The following is a 22,333-nucleotide window of genomic DNA, read 5'->3' on the forward strand; positions in this document are numbered from 1 at the left end:
TAACTTATTTTATATCTGATTTCGACGAAACTTTCAGCATTACATGTATGCTTGTTTGAATTTTCTCTACAGATTGAAATCAACATTTTTCTGGGGTGGACTTGACCTTTAACCCTAACAGTCCAAGGGGACCGTAATGGCCCCCTAAAATTTCTATGATAAATCCATAAGCACGACAGGGCCATGCCATATTGTTCAAGACTATTTTTGGGATGCATGCATGGGTATGCGATTATGATATTACACAAGTGCATGTCAGACCCCGAATTGCTCAATAACGTGATTTCATGTATAAAGCCAATGCGAATTTTTCGCCGACATTCGTATCTGTATCAATATTTGTACGATTGGAAAAATATTGCCAATAATTTCCATTAAAAAACGATTGAAAAAAACCAAAACTAACCAAAAAACTGTACAAATATTTAAATTGTTTAATTCCTCAAAATTAAATTCTTTAATTCCTCAATTAAAAAAATAAGCAGTTCAGGGGGTTTATTTATCAATTTAAACCCAAACTTGTATTTCATGCACTAAAATTGGTAAAATTGATTAAAATCAAATTAAAAGGATGGTCCGGGCTGAAAATATTTATATCTTAATACATAGAGTAGAATTCACTGAGCAAAATGCCGAAAAATTTCATCAAATTCGGATAACAAATAAGAAAGTTATTGAATTTTAAAGTTTAGCAACATTTTGTGAAAACAGTCGTCATGAATATTCATTAGGTGGGCTGATGATGTCACATCCCCACTTTCCTTTTTCTTATGTTATTACATAAAGTCATATTTTTTTCATTATTTCATACTTGTGTGAATAATATGTCTCCCTTATAATGAAATAAGTTGCAGCAATGAATATCTAATGCACTAAATCAGTTGTCAATCAAATTTTTCTAGTTCTTGGAGGAAAAAATTTGAATAAACCTAATTTGATATAATAAAATACAAAAGAACAAGTGGGGATGTGACATCATCTCCCCACCTAATGAATATTCATGACGACTGTTTTCACAAAATATTGCTAAACTTTGAAATTCAATAACTTTGTTTTTGTTATTCGATTTTGATGAAATTTTTCGGCATTTTGCTCAGTGAATTCTACTCTATTTATTAAGCTATAAATATTTTCAGCCCGGACCATCCCTTTAAGCTTTGAAAGCACATAGTCTATAGATTATGTTATTTTCTTACATTGTGCGAATTCTTCTCACCCCCTAGATTGACGAGACCCAAAAGTATGTACATGTACATGTATGTAAATGTATGAGGAATAAACTTATAAAATGTCAACTTACTTGTTTGCATTCAATTTCAATGATTTAGTAATTTGGGGGAAAATATGAACTTTTCTATTGGAAATTCAGTAACAAAAAATGTAGTTATCTTTTACTTACTCTAAAAATGAATTTAAAACATCAACAGCTTAAATTGTACTGTATTAAGTGTATAGTTTAATTTATTTACAGAAAATTTCATCGTTCGTTGGAAAATAAACGTTTTAAAACGATTTAAAACGTTTTAAAACAATAAAAAACGTTTCATTTGTTTTTTTTTATAAAAAACGTTTTTTATTACAACCCTGCCTAGACCCTTTTCATTTTAAACGATTAATACAGTCCAAGTAAACTTAATTAAAGCATTTAATTTTGAAAGTAAAATGTTCTTCTACTATAAAACTTTGCCTACTGATATTTATAATATAGCTACAGTTTGAGGGAGCAAATATCGAGTCCGGAATTGATTTTGATTTGCAATAGGGTCTGCGTAAGTATACCATATACTAGCAGGCTAGCATCGTCTGCTACGTAAACCAAATGAGCGATAATGACCGAAACTAACCATTATGGGTAATCTGTCGGACTTTTCAAATCCCAAATTTAAATCTTAAGCGCAAATGCCCTCGCATTATTTTTCATTTAGATACAGTCCTGTCATCAATATCAAAAACTCTAAGCGCGAGCTTCGCGCTGGCATCATTTTTGTAAGTGACATTTATGATGTTGTTCATATTTTAAAAATGTCCATTTGTTGAGGTTTAAATGTCCAAAAGTTCAGCGCTCGCATAATTTGTAAGGTAAATAGGCCTACCCTTTTAATTGTTATACAAAGGCGCTTATACAACGTCCAGAATGCAGTTCGGAATATTGAAAATAACTATTGGTCCCGCTATTTCTGCCCGTGCGACAAGCATTTATCATTTTGAATCATGAGATTCACCTTTAAAATATGATGAAAAAGTATCGTTAAGACTGAATTAAGAAAAAAAGAAGCTCACGTTTCACGCTCGCATTTTGATCCGTTAGCTTGTGATAATAATGGTGACTTCGTTAATATATCTTAGCGGACGTGTCCACCTTTTGGTGCTTCAAGAAAAATAAACACAACACACAAATAATAATAGAAAACGAACAAGAATAGAATAGATAGTTACCTATCCCACTCATGAATTCTTATTTAACAGACCCCAAAACGTCTTGTTTTCGTGTTAGCTTATTTCATATACATATACGGTATATATATATATATATATATATATATATATATATATATATATATATATATAGGTCTCCTCATCATGGTTATAAAAAGTGCTCAGAATGTTTTATTTTCAAGTCCTTGTATCAGAATTTTCAGCTCGGGCAGCTCTATCGCATTTTGATTACTATCCTGTTGATTTGGTGTGGGGGAAATCCTTGTAAAAAAAAAACAAAGACCGATTTACATTTTCAGACTGGTACCCCTATTGTTACTTATCGTTCAGTATGAAAATGGTATGGGCTATAGATGCTAGAGCTACTTGAAAAACATAAATGATTGTTTAAATTTCATTTTGTTATTAAAAATGCATGGATAAATGGAATATACTAATTATTTGAATTTCTTCAATTCTTCAAGTTTGTACATCTAAGAAATGAGATAAGGTACAATATTAATTAGATTCTTTTAGTTTTAAGATAAGACTAAGATAATAAAATGTCTGTATGAGCTTCAAAAGAGAATTTTTGATGATCCTTTCACATCTTTTGAAGCAAATCATGTACACCATCTGATATACTGTAATATGATTATATCTGAGTTAATTAGACAATTGTTTGAATGTTGATGGTAAATAATAAGAGTATAGTAAATACTTTGATATAAAAAACAATACATGATTGATATATTTGCTGTTTGGATTTGCAGATTGAAAATTAAAGTCCAAGGTGCTTGAGTACAGAAGGAGTTTGTCAATATGACTGCCATTCGTCACACTCTACAGCGTGATGTGTTCTTACCAAATGATGAACGTCTCATCGGGGTTGTTCATGTCTCTAAAGCTGGCAAGAAGAAGAAAGTTAGCTTCCTTTGTGCCACAGGTTTGTGTAAACACAGCACCATTGAGATAAATCCGGGGGGAGGGGGGGGGGGCCAGTCAAATATTTTGCTGTACACACGCATGACAAAAAAACGCGTTTAAAGGGGTGTTTTTACAGTTCAGATAAATCATGTTCTATCCCCAGAATCTCTGACATTTGTTTCATTTTGATTTTTGAATAATTCAAGTAGCTCTTGTTAGTCTGACCACTGTAAGAGCACAATTTCTATACATGCCATAAATATAGCCCTTATATGGACCTTATACAACTAGGCGTTGTGGCGTGTGCCTTTAATCCAAGCTATGTGGGGAAGTTACAAATTGATGCAGAGGTTCGAGCCCTGGTCACGTCTTTCGGATGGTGACGTTACAGGTCGGTCCCAGACGTAAATAATCATATCTGATTGAAACACATCTGGCAAAACTCAAATACACACATACACTTATATGGCTCAAATTCTGGAAAACACTAAGAATTTCTTAAATGTACTTGATTTTGTACAACGTGAGGATGGAATGGATTGTGAAAATACATTAGTTGTTCTATACATGTACCGGTATGTTGCTATCCACTGATCATTCTAACGTTTTGTGAATGTTAAAAATGAACTTAAAAAAACCACCTGCTAGCAGTAGTGAGTTTGTGTTATTACTTCGTAGCTTAAATGGTTTTATTTTGGATCTCCAGTATTTGGATTATTTTTTTTATAGATCATTTAACATGTAAACTTGTTCTATTTACTTTTATAGTGACTACAGATCAACCGGCACAGGTGTTCCTTCATAAGGTGAAGAAGACAGATAAAGATGCTTTCAAGAAGAGACAGAGTTGGCCACTAGCTGAGCTGAAGATATGCGATGGCAAAGATCCAAAAACTGTGAGTAACTTGCCATTTTCATTAAAGAATTGATAAGATGCTCATAAGAAGAAATTGTCCAACATGTAGCTCTCAGCTACTTAATAAGAAATAGATAGTATCAAAGCTATCCTTGCTTTCATGGGCTATCAAATGAACATACTAAATTCTCCCAACCTTATCCGTTTGTCTTGTGGTGCGCCTGGTGTGTAAAATCTATTAGTAAGATCTATATAAATTAAGGACAAGATATGTAGGAAATAATGTTGGGTATTCAATTTCAGTACATAATCCCCATTAAAAATTATCAATGTTCTTAAATCACTTTATTCAGCTGAGATTAACATGCAAAACAGATGGTGAGAAGAACAGCAATGGTTGAAAATTTTTGGATGATCTTTTTTTTTTTACCCTTTCCCTTCGGACCCTGATGATTTGGATTGAGGTAATAGGATTTATAAATTGAAGACATATTTATTAAGATTAAAATCTGTGAAAGGAAATTGAAAGTGTTTTCAATATTGTCATTTAAAAAATTGATGCTATCGTTAATTTTTTGTGCATTTCCCTTTGGATATTTTCATAATTTTGATAATTGAAATTTGTGTTTCTTTTGATATATCATAGGATGTTCCTGATTTTGACCTCCATTTTGAGAAGGTTTATAGATGGATAGCAAGCAATGTAGCTGAGAAGAATGCTTTTATTTCATCACTTTGGAAGGTTTGTGTATTCTATCTTTACCCTATTGTAGTTGATTGAATTCCAAGTCATAAAACAGTCATTGAGCGGTTTCAAAAGTCATCACCACTTGAAATGGATAGCACTAACAATCATTGTAAAGCATAGAGTCTCCTCTTTCAACAATTTGAAGAAAGGACGTCAGAAAGTCACTTGGCGGACATTTTCTGACTTAAAAAGAATAGTCCCATGTCTCAAAAAAAATTTTTTTAGATATGAAATGTATTAAAATGAATTTATGAAATGAAGATGTTTTACAGGTTAGTGGTCAGACTAACTCTACACTCCGTTTTGACATGCTATGCATAGAGTCTTTAATTAATTGTGCTAGAGCTACGATAGGGAACCTGAGAATTATAGAAATACAAGCATTTTTTTATTGAAACAGAACCTTGTTATTTCTTGATCATGTTCTTTGTGTGAGGTATCAAATTGCAGATATTGAACATTTTTAGGCATGATTTTCTTTTTAAAAGTCTGTTACCCTCTGCCAAAGGAAGTTTCATATAATTTCTTCAAATTGTTTTACTCACTCAAGCATGAATGGGGGACCATCTTAAAATACACTAGATGAAAGAGGGGACTCGAAGCTCTACAATGATAGTTCGTTTTTATATTGTTTTTGTATTGTACTAATTTTTGATAAATCATTGATACAAGTTTTGTTGTTGATGATGTTTTGCAGTTGAGCCAGAGATACTTAAAGCAGCTGAAGAAACCAGATTTTATTAATGTCAAGCCAGCCCTCTTGGAAGGTATGTTTTTTTTTTCACTTTACTTCATTCTACATTTCACATAATCTGTTTGATAACTCAAATAGATGTAGATATTTTAGTTCCAATATGTGATCTTTATCTAATGGTTGCAAATTGATTATTTGTTTACATTAGTTGCCACTTTTCTAGGAAGCCCAACATTTTAATTTTGTGTCCCTGGCATTTAAGTTCCAATATGTGATCTTTATCTAATGGTTGCAAATTGATTATTTGTTTACATTAATTGACACTTTTCTAGGAAGCTCAACATTTTAATTTTGTGTCCCTGGCATTTAAGTTCCAATATGTGATCTTTATCTAATGGTTGCAAATTGATTATTTGTTTACATTAATTGCCACTTTTCTAGGAAGCCCAACATTTTAATTTTGTGTCCCTGGCATTTAAGTTCCAATATGTGATCTTTATCTAATGGTTGCAAATTGATTATTTGTTTACATTAGTTGCCACTTTTCTAGGAAGCCCAACATTTTAATTTTGTGTCCCTGGCATTTAAGTTCCAATATGTGATCTTTATCTAATGGTTGCAAATTGATTATTTGTTTACATTAATTGCCACTTTTCCTGTAAGCCCAACATTTGAATTTTGTGTCCCTGGCAATTAATAGTTACTTTCTCCTGAGAGTCAAGATAGAAATCATTATCAGCTACCATTGTTAATGATTACAAACTGAGTTCAAACAGGAATCGCTCGAGCTTTAAAAGACTAAGCAATCATTCAGATATCGAGATAATTATGTACAATATGAAATTCATGTCTGATGAGCTAACCATTATGTCATTAAAAGAATATTCCTGTAGGCACAATCTTTGTGTGGTGCAAGCTGATTGTGCTGTGCTCGCACATTATTTGCTCAATGGTCTTTCTCGTACATGTACATGGTGTCTGGCAAACCTTCATTAAAGCTATGATTTATTTTTGTTTTCTTGTCAGAATATTTATCATTGGAGCAAGCAAAGGTAGCTCAATCAGAGGATGAACTTAGCAATGAAGATTACCAAGCATTATCAGGAAGAGAAGAAACAGATTTAGAGAGGATGATGGCTGAATGTGAATTTGCTATCGGCAATGCGGAGGCTTTCATTGAACGCTTGGCCAATGACTTGTCTGTTCTTGATGGGGTAGGTATAAGAAGAAAGTCTAAACATAACAGTGATGATGATTTCATTGATAACAAATTAATGATGACAAAAATAAGAAGTTACAGAAAGCTTGTATGTTTTTATTTAGGTTTTGTTGCCATTTTCATGTTCACAATATGCTATTTAAACCAACAGAAACACATTTGTCATTGTTACATGTCATCATTCATATTCTTTTGATTTAATGCTTGTTAATGCATTCTTCCATTACACCTCCAAACAAGTTTACATGCAGTATATTTTAACTCTTTGACAAAGCTTAATACAAATTATTACTGAATATCATAAACAATTTTCCATGAAACTCAATGGAACCTCCTTAATGTTTATGGGTAAATTGTTGATTATGTATTTTAGTTCAAATCAACTTTCCCTTTGATTTCATTGGCAATTTAAAGTGACCTTTGACCTCTTTGTTCCTCCATCAGGCCAACATCCATTCTATCATAGAGTCTCAGCAGGAGGTTGCTAGACTGATGTTCCTTCTTGATGATAGTCTAAGAGAGGTCAATAAGGTGGAGTCTAGTCTTGATGAATATGACAAGATGTTAGAGGTAAGTACCATATTTTCCGGTATATAAACCGCGTCCGTGTATAAACCGCACCCCCAATTTTTGACTCTTGGAAAAAAAAAAAAAAATTGAGGAAACCAGAAATAGTGAAATCTGTGTAATATTCTATATATTTGAAGGAATATCTTCATGCATTCTCAGTGATACTGAAGCAATAAAATATACGAAAAGATATTATTTGTTCGATGCAAAGTGTTTTCACTTCGACAATTTTGACGCAATTATCTCGCTCATGCAATACACAGCGATAATGCCTGTACCGTACCGGTACGTGGTGCTGAGTCTACGGGCAGCTGCCGGCTGCCCCGAGCTCTGCCTCTGGTACGTCCAAAGTGATTCGTCCTGACGTATGAATTTTGCATAAATACTCATAAAACAGACTTATTACCTGTTGACGACGAATTGGGATTGTGTTTACTTAAGCAACTTAACACCATCACATGACCAAATAATTTGAGAACGGACTGTTGGCCGAGCGAGACGAGCAGTCACGTCTGCTTTTAACTTTTTTTTTCTGAGCATACATGGAGGGAGCGCATGAGCGTTGCTCGTGAGTCGCCGCAGCCAGGGGGGGATGGGAAGGGACGATCGGACATTTCATCTTGCATTGATTTTAAGTTTTAAAAAAAAATGAGAAAAATGATGTGATGTGGATGTGGATGAAATACAATTTTTTTTTTAATTGTTTTTTTGTCTTCTTGATAAAGTTTTGTTAATGATATCGTATATTATTATTTTGTAATGATATCGTATATCATATTAAGGGAACATTGAATATTTATTTCATATGGGGTATTAAGATTATTCTTTCTTGGAGAATTGGTGGCCCTGAAAAGGGCCCGCCCATATAATTGTTCTCAATTATTTCTATATCCAATTCGAGTCGATGTTGTTCATATGAAATCAATATTTTACTTCAAATTAAAAAATCACTCAAATTCAATGTAAAATTATATTTTCATAAATGCATGAAGAAAATATAAATCTTATCAACTGCAGATAAGGCCTAAAATCATTGCTTCCTTGACTTAATTGGCGACGTTCTCCATTGCTGCAAAAGCAATTAATACCGGTAGATGGCGCTTCAACACGTACAGTCTTCAAGTTTAGTTAGCTGCACATTAGAAAGGCCTCGAGCAAGATTTCTGTTTCTTTCTGGGATTTTTCTTATTTTTGGTTTGGAAAAGCGATAGTAGGCAGCTTTAAAATTTAGTGCCCTACTGTTCAGTATTAGAGGTATGACATTAGCTGTCAATTACACTAGCAGATCGGTCAAACAGAAGAGGGTAAAATCTTAACTACGTCTACGGTACTGCGCGACGCTCCGCCTTCAGTTTCCCTGTCGCTAGGCTGCGGCGCGCCCAGCGCCGGCCAGCCATGCCAGCAGGCACTGGCAGGTGCTACCGAGGAGCGCACACCGAACATGGATTGGCCGTCCCGCGAACGCCACGACAAAAATCATTAAATTATGAAAAGAGAAAGACAGAGATGATGTAAAGTGAGTTTTATTTCATTCTTTTTACAAGTCCACGTTTCAAACATGTCACACATTCATTATATATGCTAAATTTTCGTCAAGTCAATCAAGTTTCTGAGGTCGGATTTCTCTGTGTTCGTGTATAAACCGCACCCCCCATTTTCGAGGTTTTCCCCGACGGAAAAAGGTGCGGTTAATACACCGGAAAATACGGTATGTTCTCTTTATCAGTCATCAGGGAGCTTTAGATTTCTCATCCATATGAACATGGATGATAATGTTAATGGGAGAAGATTCTGTGTCATGGGCTAGTCTGTTAAATCTAAAATTCTTTATGCGTGTCATCCACAAAAAGATAGAACAGAGGAGCAAACATGTACAGAGGTTTAAGTAGGGCTTTGATTTTTTTTCCCTTCATGTTTTCAATTTATCTCCAGTTTAAAGGGGAACCCAGCCTTGGTCATAAATGTTGTGTTGGAAAGGGGAAAAATCAAGAAAACAGAATGGTGAAAATTAAAAAAATAAATCGGGCAAGCGATAAGAAAGTTATGGCTGCTTTAAAATTGAGATCCCTAAGATTATGTAGATTTCAAATTGGCAACTGGGTAAGTAAATTACGACAAGGGGAAAGGACAACTTTACCATAGGCCATGGACTTAATTATCAGGGATTTGTGGTTTTCTCCTAAGCCCATTCCCCTGGGGCAGTAATCTAAATATAACCCAGGTAGTAGATTGTTTTATGTCCTGAAGTAAAAATATAATTTGAAGTATAAATTTTGAAAATAATGACATTTTAGCCATTTTATGTGAAGTACCTGGAAGAGTAGCCATTGCCTTACATCATAATGACATCACGTATGCGGCCAATTTGAAGTCTCCATGGGTATAGTGATTACCAATTTTTGCACCTTTAAAAAATTCATAACTTTCTTATTGTTTGTCCCATATTGTTCAAACTTTCACCTATCAACTTGTCTGATTTTTCTATTTCCTCTGAAGTTTTTATTTGGGTTGGATTCCCCTTTAATATCATGATAAAGCAATTACTGTTCCTCATGTTTATATGCCTTCTCCTGCTGTAGGTAGTTACTCAAGGCACTATATAGTCAGGTCGTCCATATGTGATATAAGGCTCTTTTGACAAAATTATTTGCAATACTGACATACAGATAGGGGGCTTGTGTAGCAGTTGCCCCCCCCCCTCCGGTTCCACGCCTGAGGGGAAAAAACAGAAGAAAAACAAATGCAAGGAAGGATCGGAATAGGGTAAAACTTGAAAATACTCTCTGGATATTACGTTAACATCTCATTTGTAACAAGACACTGAATAGAAAATGTAATATTTTTCAAATGTTGAGCCACTGTCTGGAAAATGTAATATTTTTCAAATGTTGAGGTTTGGAAATGCACTCCCATGATGAGGTAATTTGTGGTATTCCATTTAGCTCCAGAAAGAGTCATCAGTCATGCATAAGGTCATGCTTACAAACAGCTTTCTGAAACAGCCTCTTGTTTTATAATTTTTTTTCCCTGTCTCCAGGGTGTGCGGGTCCACATGGAGATCATGGAGCAGAAGGATTCTATGATCCAGATCCAGAGTCAGAATCACGGTCAGCTTCTGACTGCTGTAGAGACCATCATGCAGAAGCTAGACATGCCTCACCAGCAGCAGTTAGCTCTCCTGGACAGGGATCTAGGATCACCCAAAGGCATCATGGACTGTACTGCTGCAGCTCAGGTTCTGCAGGAGAAGATGGATGCAGAGCTTCTACCTGGTGTGTGTTATTTGTAGAAACTGTTGAATTTGACATGAATTAACTGAATTGAGTATTCATTGATATAGGACTGTGGAAATGGAAAAAAATTATATTTAGTAAATTAGTACATGTAGCTATTTCTACTGAATTCATGCTTTCTTTAATTCAAAGTACATTACAAAATACTTGGCTTTATTAATTGTGGATCTTTATATTAGCTAAATATTGAGCTGATCTGGATAATGTTTTGTCAGTTTATGGTATTTGCCACCAAAACAGTATTAAACTTTGATTAAGGATTTCCCAAACCCTTGCTCGTAGAAAGAATATTATTCCTATTTTTTATTCTTAAAAAATATTTTCCCTTTATTTTTTTACTGCAGGTCTTGGTAAGATGAGGGCAGTGGTAGAACAAAGAGAACTCTTAACTAATCTACAGGAGAAATTTGCACAAAGGCTTGCCATACATCTCAATAACATTTTTATACAACAGGTAAGAATACAGTGAAAAAAAAAAGATGAAATGAAAATTGATAGCTTTAGGTGGGAAATGAACTTATGTTTCGATTTAGCATAAAATCATAAGTGCTAAAATTTGCAATTATTGATTCATGACTGGAGGACCTCATTGCATGAAAATTACTATTATGGTAATTTACCATTGGATAGGAACGATACAATAATAGTAATTTCTATGCACCAGTGCCCGATATCATGAAAATTCATTAGTTTGTATGAAATGAATTGCAAATGTAATATCTTGTTTATGTCATTTCCTTTTAGATGTAATCTATAGATGATATGCATTAGAAAGTAATTTATGAGAACAATTTGTACAAATTTGATTTGTTTCATTCTATATGTCAAGACATTCCATGCATAAAAGCAAATATTTTGGAATCTCAAGTAGAATTTTAAAGACCTTTTTACTATAATCTGTACCGATTGACATGTATTTAGCTCCAGGTCTCAATCAGTTTTTTAATCTTCTATCATATTTAATTTACTTTTCAACTTTATGAATTATTGATAAAAGATTTACGAGAACTATACTAAATCATTTTTTTTCTGATTGCAGGGTGCAGACATGAGTGAAATGATGCTTACATTAGGTAATAGACTGACCCTTCCTAAGCATTTTACTTTCCATCGAGATCTCATTCCATATGCTGAACTCATGCAGTGGCTTAGGAAGGCAGATCGCACAAGTTTCCAGCAACTAGGAAAAGTAAGTTGTAAGGAGATATTAAACATTGAATGGTTTATTTTAAAATAATGAAAGGAGCTACAAGTTTACCATTGATGCTAGAAAGTTAGTGAACCCCTTCACAAAATGCACTCCTTCATGCCGAGTGCTAAATGTAGACAACAACACTACAATGTCGGGCGAACCTAGAGAAACAAACTTTTTTTAATGTAAAAATTTCTGTCACCCAATTTCACAATTAAATATTGTTCATTTTCTGCTGTGTTCACTAACTTTTTAGCACCACTGTATGTATATATATATGTAAACATATGAAAATATTCAATAATAGATGTGAGCAATTAATACTCCAAAATAGTTATATAAATTATTAAATGTTGGATGGAATATATTTGCCCAACATAGGATGGGGACAGGTTCGCCAAGTAATGGAGAAGGTCTATGAGAGAGATTCTGAAAGAATAAACACTTTTAAATTTTGAACTATTTTTGTTCTTCCTCTCCCTGTTCTGTCTTTGTTAGATCTACACAGACAACCTAAAGAAGGTCTATGAGAGAGAGCTGAAGGACTTCTTTGAGAGAGCTAGACAGGCTGTCATGATGAAAGGAAAGACTACTGATATCAAGAAGTTTGGTCTGAAGGGGGATAAAGGCAGTTCAACCCCAGAACCATCCAGGAGTGGGACTAGGACCAAGGCCAGTACCCTATCACTCCAGGAGTTCTCGGCCAACCTGAAAGCAGCGGAGACGGACCTCAATGAGAAACAGAAATTTGACATGGTGAATTGGGGTTTAGGATTTTGTTTTCATGTTTGTATCATTAGTTGAATTGTGTGTCCCCCCCCCCCCAAAATAGGGGAGAGGGAAAATGAGAATGAATAATTGGAGAGGATAAAATATTTTGAAAAAGAAGAGGGGAGCTTATGCAAGGAGAAAAAAAAGAAAAGAAAGGAAGAAGAAGGAGGAGGTAAGGGAGGGAGGAAAGAGGACGATATGGAGTAGAAAATTGTGGGATAGAAGAAAAGGAGGAGTAATATTAAATTGAGAAAAAAAAGAAGGGAGGGGAAGGAATAGAAAAAAAAAGTTGGAAAAGAAGAAGAAGGAAGAAGAGGAGAAAAAGAAAACGAAGAAAAAGAAAGAAAGAAAGAAAGAAATGGGGAGGAGGAAGAACATTAAGCAAAAAAACGAAGGAGAGGAAAGAAGAGGAGGAAGAAAGAAAGAAAGAAAGAAGAAAGAAATGGGGAGGAAGAAAAACATTAAGCGAAAAAGGAATAAGAAGAAGGAGAAGAAAGAAGAGGAGGAGGAGGAAGGTAGGAAGAATGAATGAAAGAAAGAAATGAAGGAGGGAGGGAGGGCATTAAGCGAGAAAAGAAGGAGAAGAAAGAAGATGAGGAGGAAGGAAGAAAGAAGCAAAGGAGAAGAGGGGAAGAATAGAGAAGAGAAGAGAGAAGAATGAGGGGAAAAGAAGAACAATAAGATCAATTAATAGAGGAGTTGGAGGCAAGAAGAAGCTTTTTCTTATATAATTTGCTCAATGCCTGAAAATGATCTTCAGCTTTAAATGGCTCAAGAATATTAGTAAATTACATTCCTCCTTGTTTACAGATTCAGCCACAAAATGTACTCCCAGATATTTCTTGTAGATTTCTCATCTCCTGTAATTTACAAGGTTTCTATGGTTACACACCTGTTATGTAAGTTTCATAGATCCTATGAAGTAAATTACCCACAAGAATTTCCTGTGTAATATATGACCTGCCAATTAATGACCCTCAAAAGTTGATTGACCTAACATTATTTCTTCCCTTCACTCTCTTTCTCCCTTTTAACACAATTTAATTTAATGTCATGTGCAGTGTAAAAATCACATTATATTTACATTACTGGAAGTTGTATCACTTTGAAAATTGAATAATTGTTTTACTTTATGACTTTATATATACTTTATGTTATACTATTACTTTTTATGACTTATGTTATACTTTATGACTTTACTAGCTATTATTCATAACCATTGTAATGCACAAAACCTGATAATAAATGATTTCAGCATGTGACTGAATATTTGCCTCCGCCGAAGATTCTGCTGGGATCGAAAGCTTAGGCCCCTTTTGACTTTCTAATTTACTCCATTGGCTCTCTTTTATTAGATAAGCAGTTTTCAGCAGCTTCTTTTTGCCATTGAATATTTAAAGAAGAGGAAAATATATTAATTTGAAATGTGGTATTAGTGTCTAAATTGTTTATTGGTTTATATGTTTACTGGGGGACCCCTATTTGTTTCTTCCTGTCTAATATCATTAGCTGCCACCACCCTCATTTTTTTTCCTTACTTTTCTTTTCCCACCTCTTTCTTTGTTCCTGATTTTCTTGCGTTTTTTTTTCTCTCCCCCATTTTTCCCCCTAGTTTTCTTATTCAGTTTTTCTTCTTTTTGTTCTCCAATTTTTTCTGCTCCTTTTTGTTCTGCTTTTCTTTAAACTTCTAGATATTGCTTTACAGCAGTAAATATAAATCAATCAACCAGAAGACACTGGCTTAAGACTTTAATATATTTCTTTATGTGCAGGTTTTCACCCAGCTTTTAAATGAGATTCAACCTATGTGCAACTCAGAGCAAGATTTCTGTACCAAGTTCTTTGGCTATGGTTTGGATACAGAAGGCATGGTGAGTGGATTGTGTTTCCATGAATGGAGTAGATTGTTGAATGTCAAAACTTTCTGAAGTCTAGCAGTTGAAAAGCAATACAGGTTTTATACTTGTAAAAACTTTTGGCAACATGTATCACTCTACCACTATAATCAAGGAGTCCTGTATACTAAAAATAAAATGATTTCAATTGAGAGACTTTATATTTTTCAATATCTCAATTGCATCTCATTCCCTGTCCTTGTAACTCTACAGTTGAAGACACATTTATGAAGTATAAATCTTGTTTTATTGATTTAATGTAATTGATGTACATCAGGGAATAATTTTGCTTGCCAAATTTGCTTACCATTGTTGGTCGTAAGAGAAATGCTGTCAACCGAGATCTATGTAAAAAAATCTGATTCACAAAAGACTTTTTGTGTAGCAGTCTTTAAAACATGAGCAAATTGCAATGCAATACCAGAAAAATTATTTCCTGTATGATGGGGCACCTAAAGCTACACACTTTGTTTACAAACGATAAAAATTATGCCAATTATAATATTTAAACAAATTATTTTTCACTTATTAGTGGTAAATATTCTTAAGATCCTTACCCAAGAAGAAAATATTGCAAAACTCACTAATACGAAAAATCCTGAAATGTTTTCCAAACACTTCTTGATTTTGCTGCCAGTTGTAGAAGGGGTCCTAAAGCTATGCACTCGATGTATCATGCAAAGAAATAGTATTTCCTATGCCTTAATTTCTAAAATATGTTAATATTATTAGAGGAAAATATTAAATTAAAGTGTATACAACACCAAAATTCCAGAGTTGCTGGTTTTCTCTGCATTTAGTGATTTATTGCAGCCTCTGTAGAAAAAATTGAATAGGAATCGTTTGTCACTCTGCAGTCACAGTTTCACACACAGAGTGTGCATTTTTCAATTGAAATTGCATGCGCGATGAGTGGTGCGTTGCTTTAGGACCCCTTGCTACATGAATACAGTGCGTATAAAAAAAAAGTTTACACTTAGAAAAAATCCTGTAAAATTATATATTTGTAATATCTTGAAGATTTTTCCACATTTTAACATTGGTACAGATCCATTTAAGCGAATGACGATATAACTGTCGAAAAATATTTCCGCTTGAGTGAGCACCACTTACTTTTGAAAAGTTAGTGAAAAATGATTTGCGCAGAACTTGGAAATAGTTATGCGAATAAAAGTAGACCTTAATCATGAAGAACACATGGAATTTAGCTAGTAAAATTGATTTGATGATATCTTTTACCTTTTTAAACTTGTTTCCTTGCCCAAAACACTTCAAAGAGTGCATTGCGCCCCACCCCACTCCCCCACACACCGAGGCCATCTTGACGATATTTGCTTTACACTGAGCTGTGATTTACATGAAATGGCTTAGGCTTCATTTTCATTTTATTAATCATTGTCAAGCAAGTATCAAATTAAAAATGAAATGTAAACCCACTTTAATGACACAAACATAGTGAAAAATGCTGGTGATGTCTGATATAAACTTTTGTTCAGATTCAGTTATATCCTCAGATCCAGCTGGCACACAAAAGGGTAAAGGTTGTGCTTACTAAGTGTTGAAATTTCAATTTGGGTGGCAAAATTGTTACAAAATGCTGGAATGTATCCGTTTTATTTCAATTGACTAAAGGTGCAAGGGAAATGTATGAGAAATGTTTTGCAGGGTAAGTTTGATTTCGCCCTTTCCCCTTGACACAGCGTGAAAACGAGCATTTCTGCGCAAACAGATTTCTGCGAGCTTTACAAAATTGGACAGTGCTCACTCAAGTGTAACATTCTGTCAAAACTTTTACTTTCATTAGATAGATGAGACCCAAACCCAAGATTATATGTGAAAAAATTACCCACATGTTGTATATTTTTTAATTCCCAGGGCTTTTTCAAAGTGTAAACTTTTTTTTGATACGCACTGTATAGTAAATTAGTATGTGTTATTTTTGGATATTCTATCTATTTTGCATAAAGTTATTTCTTTCTCCCCCACCCACTCTCTTTCTCTCTGTCATTCTTTGTCTTGTATTCTTTGTTTATCTTTAACATGTAGGATGCTGAATACTTCCCCATGGCTGACCAGGTGGATGGTGGTACATTCAGCAGATACAAGAAACAAGACAACCATGAGTAAGAAATGTTATCCATACCTACCTTTCTACTGTAACTCTCATTTTTATCTCCAGTCAAGCAATTCAGAACACCTTTGCACGTCATATTCCTGCATAAGATTCAGAAGACCTGCGTTGATACCGTGTACACAATGTTGCTTGACACATTCTTGCTGTACACAGTCAAGGTTACTCTTTGTGAAACACCTGTCTCCTGGTCAGTGTTTTATTGTGAAGGTTTTGCTTTATTCATGGTCAGGACACTGTAAGTGGATGTCTTTATTTGTTGGTTCTGATTGCCTACATGGATAGACGGATGGACTGCAGAAGGGCACAGACCTGAATATTGATGCAGAAGTCTCAGTTCACCCGTAGTTGAGTGTAACCCATTCTCTACAATGAAAATAAGCTATAAATAGTTTTGGAGTTTTGTATTTTGATGACTTGTATTAACCTGTCTGTTGTGATTCCAGGTTATCGTGATTTTGCAGATTGATGACTTATTCTTATTTGTAACAATGTGAGTCCCTCTTACTCACTTAGGACATAGTGAACATATTTGTAGCCCAAAACTTTGTGATATAGGCACTGGAAATGACAAATGAAATAAGAGTAAAATAATCAGACTTTTACTGTGCCCATTTGTATTGCATCAGATATTTATATTTATAATCTTTTGTTTCCTTGAATTTTCAATTAAATGGAGATGCGTTAACAATCATCAATTTTGCACATTAAGTGGCAAATTTCTTGCATTTAGAGGGAATTTGCAATAATAAAAGAAAATATTATGCCAATTTAGGAATAAATCCATTAATCCATACTTTATTGTTCGAGATAGACATGAAATGAAATGCTCAGAAAATTTGCTTTGCCCAATTGATCGTGGGCCCAGGAGCCTCTGTGCAGCGCCAGATTGACAAGGCTCTATCCCTTAACTCATTTAACGCCAAACAGGCTAGCAGCAACTCCCATGTTTTATGTCTTTTGGTCTGACACGGCTGGGGTTTGAACTCCCAATCTCCGTTTGTGAGACGAACGCTCTACCGACTGAGCCAACACACCGGATCATTGCTGATCAAGTTATTTTTTAAATAAATCATTTACCGGATAAGTGAAGGGTAAAAAAGTGATGATTGCTGTGATCTTGGCATTGGATTTTGCTAGGTAAACAGTATATCATAGTGATATAACTTCTGAGTTTACACAAGGTAATATAACACCCTCTAATCCACATTATCAGTTACCATCTTTCTCCGTTCCCTCTTTTTGTCTACATGGTACTTTTTTTTGGTCATTTTAATACCTAGCCAGTTCATTCCCTGATGTTTCTAACCAGTGTTTTTTCCTCTACCTGCCTCTGCCCCTTTCATTTCATTTGAGGCTACAATTTGTATTTGGGCCAGCTGCCAATGGTTATAATAAATGGTGGTAGTATATCACATGATGTAGAACTTCAGTATATTGATATAATCTAAGCCCATGGAAATCTAACTTCTCTCTTAAATCATCAGTTGATCTCCTGAACCTTTTCATTGTCCTATATTATTCATTTGTGTATTATGATTTCTGATTTCATAATATTTTGAACTCATTTCATTCTAAAGTAAGTGTCACATATGTATATCAAAATAACAAACTCCCTCCTAATAGTAATAACTGTCTTTACTCTGAATTAAGTTACTTCATTTTACCCAGTTGTATAGTATATGATTTAATTTTATTTATGATTTCGTCTCTCAATAGTGCTTTTGTTTGTAAAGCTCATTTGTGAGATTTTATTATTTTTCTCTAGGGAAAGGAAAGGAGTTGCATTTGCATTAAATCCTGACCTCAGGTAAGATTGAACATACAGGGTTTTGTATTATTCTCTGTCCGAGTTTGAAATTTATTTGTTCAATATATTTTTCTTCAAGTGTTATGGAATTAAATTGTGCAGAGAGTCAATTGCTGATAAATAGATTCTTTGAATAGATTGTTTTGGTATAGAGTATGATGATAAAGTGTGATATCATAAAAAAATCTTCTTTTTTTTTCATTTCATCACTTTCATGATTATGAATGCCTAATAACTAATAAGCCCCTGCTGAAATCACTGTAATTTGGCCTGGTTTGAGACTGTTTGGAACCATGCAAATTTTCACTGATTTTGATGGGGTTTAGTCGGTGTTCATGCAGCCACATTTTTGGGCCCCATGGATGGATCCCCCCCCCCCATACAGGCAGTGGATGTATTTCATCATGATCTACCAAGAAATGGTATCCAAAACCTCAAATGCAAGAGAAGATTTTGTGATGCCATTGCATAGTACTCTATTAATGATACAATTTAATCCTTTTATCTTTATGAACTGATTGGTTCTTATCACTTCCAATACTCATTACAAAATATTTGCATTATTTGAATGCCAATATAAAGGAATTGATACATTCGCTTTATATACATTAACATGTCATTTGTATACATACTTCATGGCTGGACACTGCTTTCGATCCATTTTTCTCCCTCATGATTTCCTTGCTTATTTTTTTAAATATTTTTTTCCATTTATATATATTCATGATAAAATTTTAATTTTAATTCTCCAATTATATGCTTGCACATTTTCATAGATATTGACTATCTTAAGATACAAACATATTCGCTTGAAATAAAAACACTGTGCAAAAAAACAAAAATTTAGGTTAGTCTAATAACACTTTTGCATAATAAATTTAATGCTTTATAATATGTTGAAGATCACTGATTGTAGCTTTGAATAAAACAATAACAAATTTTAAAACTGTTCTAACTTTCACAAGTGTAGATACTTTATTATAACTAAGATGTATGCATTAGGTAGTCTAATTGGTTTTAGTTTTTTTGAAGTGAGCTCATGAAAGTCGCAATGGAGAAAATGTATTATTGAATAAAATTACATTTAGAAATCTTAACTGTATATTATGGAAATATATCAGATCACTGGACTGAAATTACTGTTTGCATGTGATGGATATAATTCAGACATTTTCAACCATTTCAGCTTTGCTTTGCTTGATATATGTATTTATCCACATTCCTCTTTTGGCCACACACTTCTTTCAAAGATCATCATTTTGATATATCCATCATTTATTTCTCCCTCTCTGATTTTGATATGAAAATTTATGTAAATATGCACAGTGCAGTATGAGTATGCTGTGGAAGAACTTGTTTTTATAGTCGTTTCAAGTCCTTTATTTTATTTGCATTTTCGTGAAACCAAACTTTCAAAAGTGATGTTGATGGAAAGATGACTACGCATGGAATGAGGTAACATTTTAGCAGTAGCTGCAGAACTATTCTATTTGCTGTATATTAGTGTGCTATACCTACATGTACTTGCCTCTTTAGATCCTTGTGTGCTTTCTCTCAATATTAAATTGTTCACTCCCAGATTATTTAAACACCTTGTAGACTAGTAAGAAGCACATCTTAACTATTTTAACTGATTAACTATTTGCCCTGTCACTTTTCTTCATGGACCAACAGTGGAGAATTTCTTTCCTACATTGTTATTTTCTCTCCACTTAGAATTATCTGTGTAGATGTTGTACTGTGGTTGATTAGACAAAGTTTAAATCAAGCAATTTGTTTATGGTAACCAAAGAGGGATAATAGCAAGTTGTATTTCTGTGAGTAGTTTAGAAAGCCTAATGATAGATTCCAGTTAGCAGTAGAATGGCATTGGGGGTAGAATTTCTTTTTTTGGGTATAATGGGTTGCTTCAAAATTGAAAAAAAAAAATCTTTAAAGCACATGCTCTGCCTAAAACAGAAGAAGAAAGTAAGTTTTGAACGATGAACGTAGTTTCCCTAATTGACATGGCCCAAGTTAGATGTACATTTTATTCATTGATGAAAAACATTGAAAAGGGGGCAGTCTCTCTTCCTCACTAGGAGAAAATAGAGGCTTTGAAATACATGTATCATCATCAAGTTGAAAATTTCCTAGAGAGATCAAGAGATCTTAATTCTCAAAACCTAAAGAAATGCTTATCATTGAGTTAAAATACTCTGGTGATTTGCCATTTGCAGGCCTGCCAACTATTCCTTAAAAAAAAGTTACTTCTTTTGGGGTAAACTTTTAATATACATTATATCATATAGGGAAAGAAAACCCCTTTTTCTGTCTATATATTATGTACAGTCATCTATGGGAAATATGCTGTGACTCCTATTTTGTTTAATGAATAACTCCTATTTTGTATATTTACAGGTTGGTAGGCTTGCATTTGGCCTAATGTTGCCATTGTGATTCCAGCTATTACAATTGTTAGAAATCACAATGGATTATTGCTCTTATTCAATCCCCTCTCTTTCAATCTGCAGTTATTATGCATGCTCACTCTTGTACGAGAATCCCTGTGAGCGTGTTCCTTTCACATATGGTGGTGGTTGGGATATACATGTACATGTAGCTAGCATTATGCGTTCTTCATTCTCTGTTTACACTTGTCATCTATATCTGCAATAGTGTCACCTTGTAGATACATGTAATGAGGCTCCCTTAACATAAAGCTTAGTGATTGATCATTGGGATGATTTATATGATTGATTTATTGATATATTGTGTATGATCAATCGTAAAGTCAACACTATGATCAATTGCTAAGCATTATGTTACTGGGCCCTTATCACTGTGACACTTTCTTCATCATGTTATCTATCATGGTCTCATTGTCTTCTGATATGAATAGCTGCATCTATACATAAATAAAGTTTCTTAGAATTTTTAGTGTTTGCTTTCATTCATTTCTGGTGAAACTGTTATCAAATTCTATGAATTTAAATGAACAAGTTTCATTTTTTGCTGTTCTGAATTTTACTGTTTCTGCCATTCTATGCAGGGTACTATTGTTTTATTTATTTTCAGAAGATTGTGTTTGTAACCATGCACTTTAGTATATCTGTATATTTGCATTTATATTTCTATCTTTTTTACTTTTGTTCTACACTTCCACCAAACTTTATAGATATATGTATCCAGATAGCTTTTGTAGTTACCAATGGTGTTTACTGTTCTATCTTTGAAGTAAAAGCCTATCCATGTGTACTGGACTGGATTTTTTTCTTAACTGGTCTATTCCAAGAATTAATTTCTCCTTGTTCTTCTTATTGTGGTTTTTTTGCAATTTTTTTTTTCTGTGTGTTTGTTTGTTTTTTAGAATATCTTCAGAAAATGTTGACTAAACTTTAAAACAATATTGATTTAAGTTATCATTTATTTTTCTTGGCTAATTTAATGCAGCTTTCCATTTGTATTTAACTTGAATACAGAGACCTTTTAATGTTTGACAAATGGATTTCAAATTCTGCAATATTGATTTATTCCACACATTGCAAATAAGATTTGATTAAATAACTTTACCAAATGATTACATTTAAGATTTGATTACCGGTAAATAATTTTACCAAACAATTACATTTGAAAACATTATTTTGGAAGAATCCTCAAAGGTTTGATGTAGTAAAAGTTAAACCTTTCCTGTCATAAGTTTGATATATATGTACATTGTTTTCAGAATTATTCTACTTCTTTAATATTCCCTTTATTTGTGTATAAACAGCATCGTGAAAACTGATATTACTTGTATTATTCCCCTTTGGATCCAAAAATCTATCTTTCCT

The 22,333-nt window shown here is 33.7% G+C and overlaps 1 protein-coding gene across 3 annotated transcripts in view; it reads left to right on the forward strand.

Annotated features, from left to right (window-relative positions):
- Positions 1-22,333, forward strand: part of LOC129261085 (exocyst complex component 1-like) — a 37,854-nt gene that overhangs the window by 4,634 nt on the left and 10,887 nt on the right. The window contains exons 2-15 of one of the 3 annotated variants that reach the window (XM_064099250.1): positions 3,189-3,361; positions 4,111-4,238; positions 4,845-4,940; positions 5,644-5,713; positions 6,667-6,854; positions 7,304-7,429; positions 10,467-10,701; positions 11,067-11,176; positions 11,762-11,911; positions 12,413-12,670; positions 14,458-14,556; positions 16,627-16,703; positions 18,480-18,521; positions 19,941-19,976. In XM_064099250.1, coding sequence (XP_063955320.1) covers positions 3,238-3,361; positions 4,111-4,238; positions 4,845-4,940; positions 5,644-5,713; positions 6,667-6,854; positions 7,304-7,429; positions 10,467-10,701; positions 11,067-11,176; positions 11,762-11,911; positions 12,413-12,670; positions 14,458-14,556; positions 16,627-16,703; positions 18,480-18,521; positions 19,941-19,976 — 1,739 coding nt within the window. In that variant the 5' untranslated portion in view covers positions 3,189-3,237. The remainder of the gene's footprint in view (positions 1-3,188; positions 3,362-4,110; positions 4,239-4,844; positions 4,941-5,643; positions 5,714-6,666; positions 6,855-7,303; positions 7,430-10,466; positions 10,702-11,066; positions 11,177-11,761; positions 11,912-12,412; positions 12,671-14,457; positions 14,557-16,626; positions 16,704-18,479; positions 18,522-19,940; positions 19,977-22,333) is intronic. The other 2 variants (XM_064099251.1, XM_064099253.1) reach the window with 2 other exon arrangements.

This window comes from Lytechinus pictus, chromosome 5 (genome assembly GCF_037042905.1).
Source record: "Lytechinus pictus isolate F3 Inbred chromosome 5, Lp3.0, whole genome shotgun sequence".
In the NCBI taxonomy this organism is placed as follows: Eukaryota; Metazoa; Echinodermata; class Echinoidea; order Temnopleuroida; family Toxopneustidae; genus Lytechinus; species Lytechinus pictus.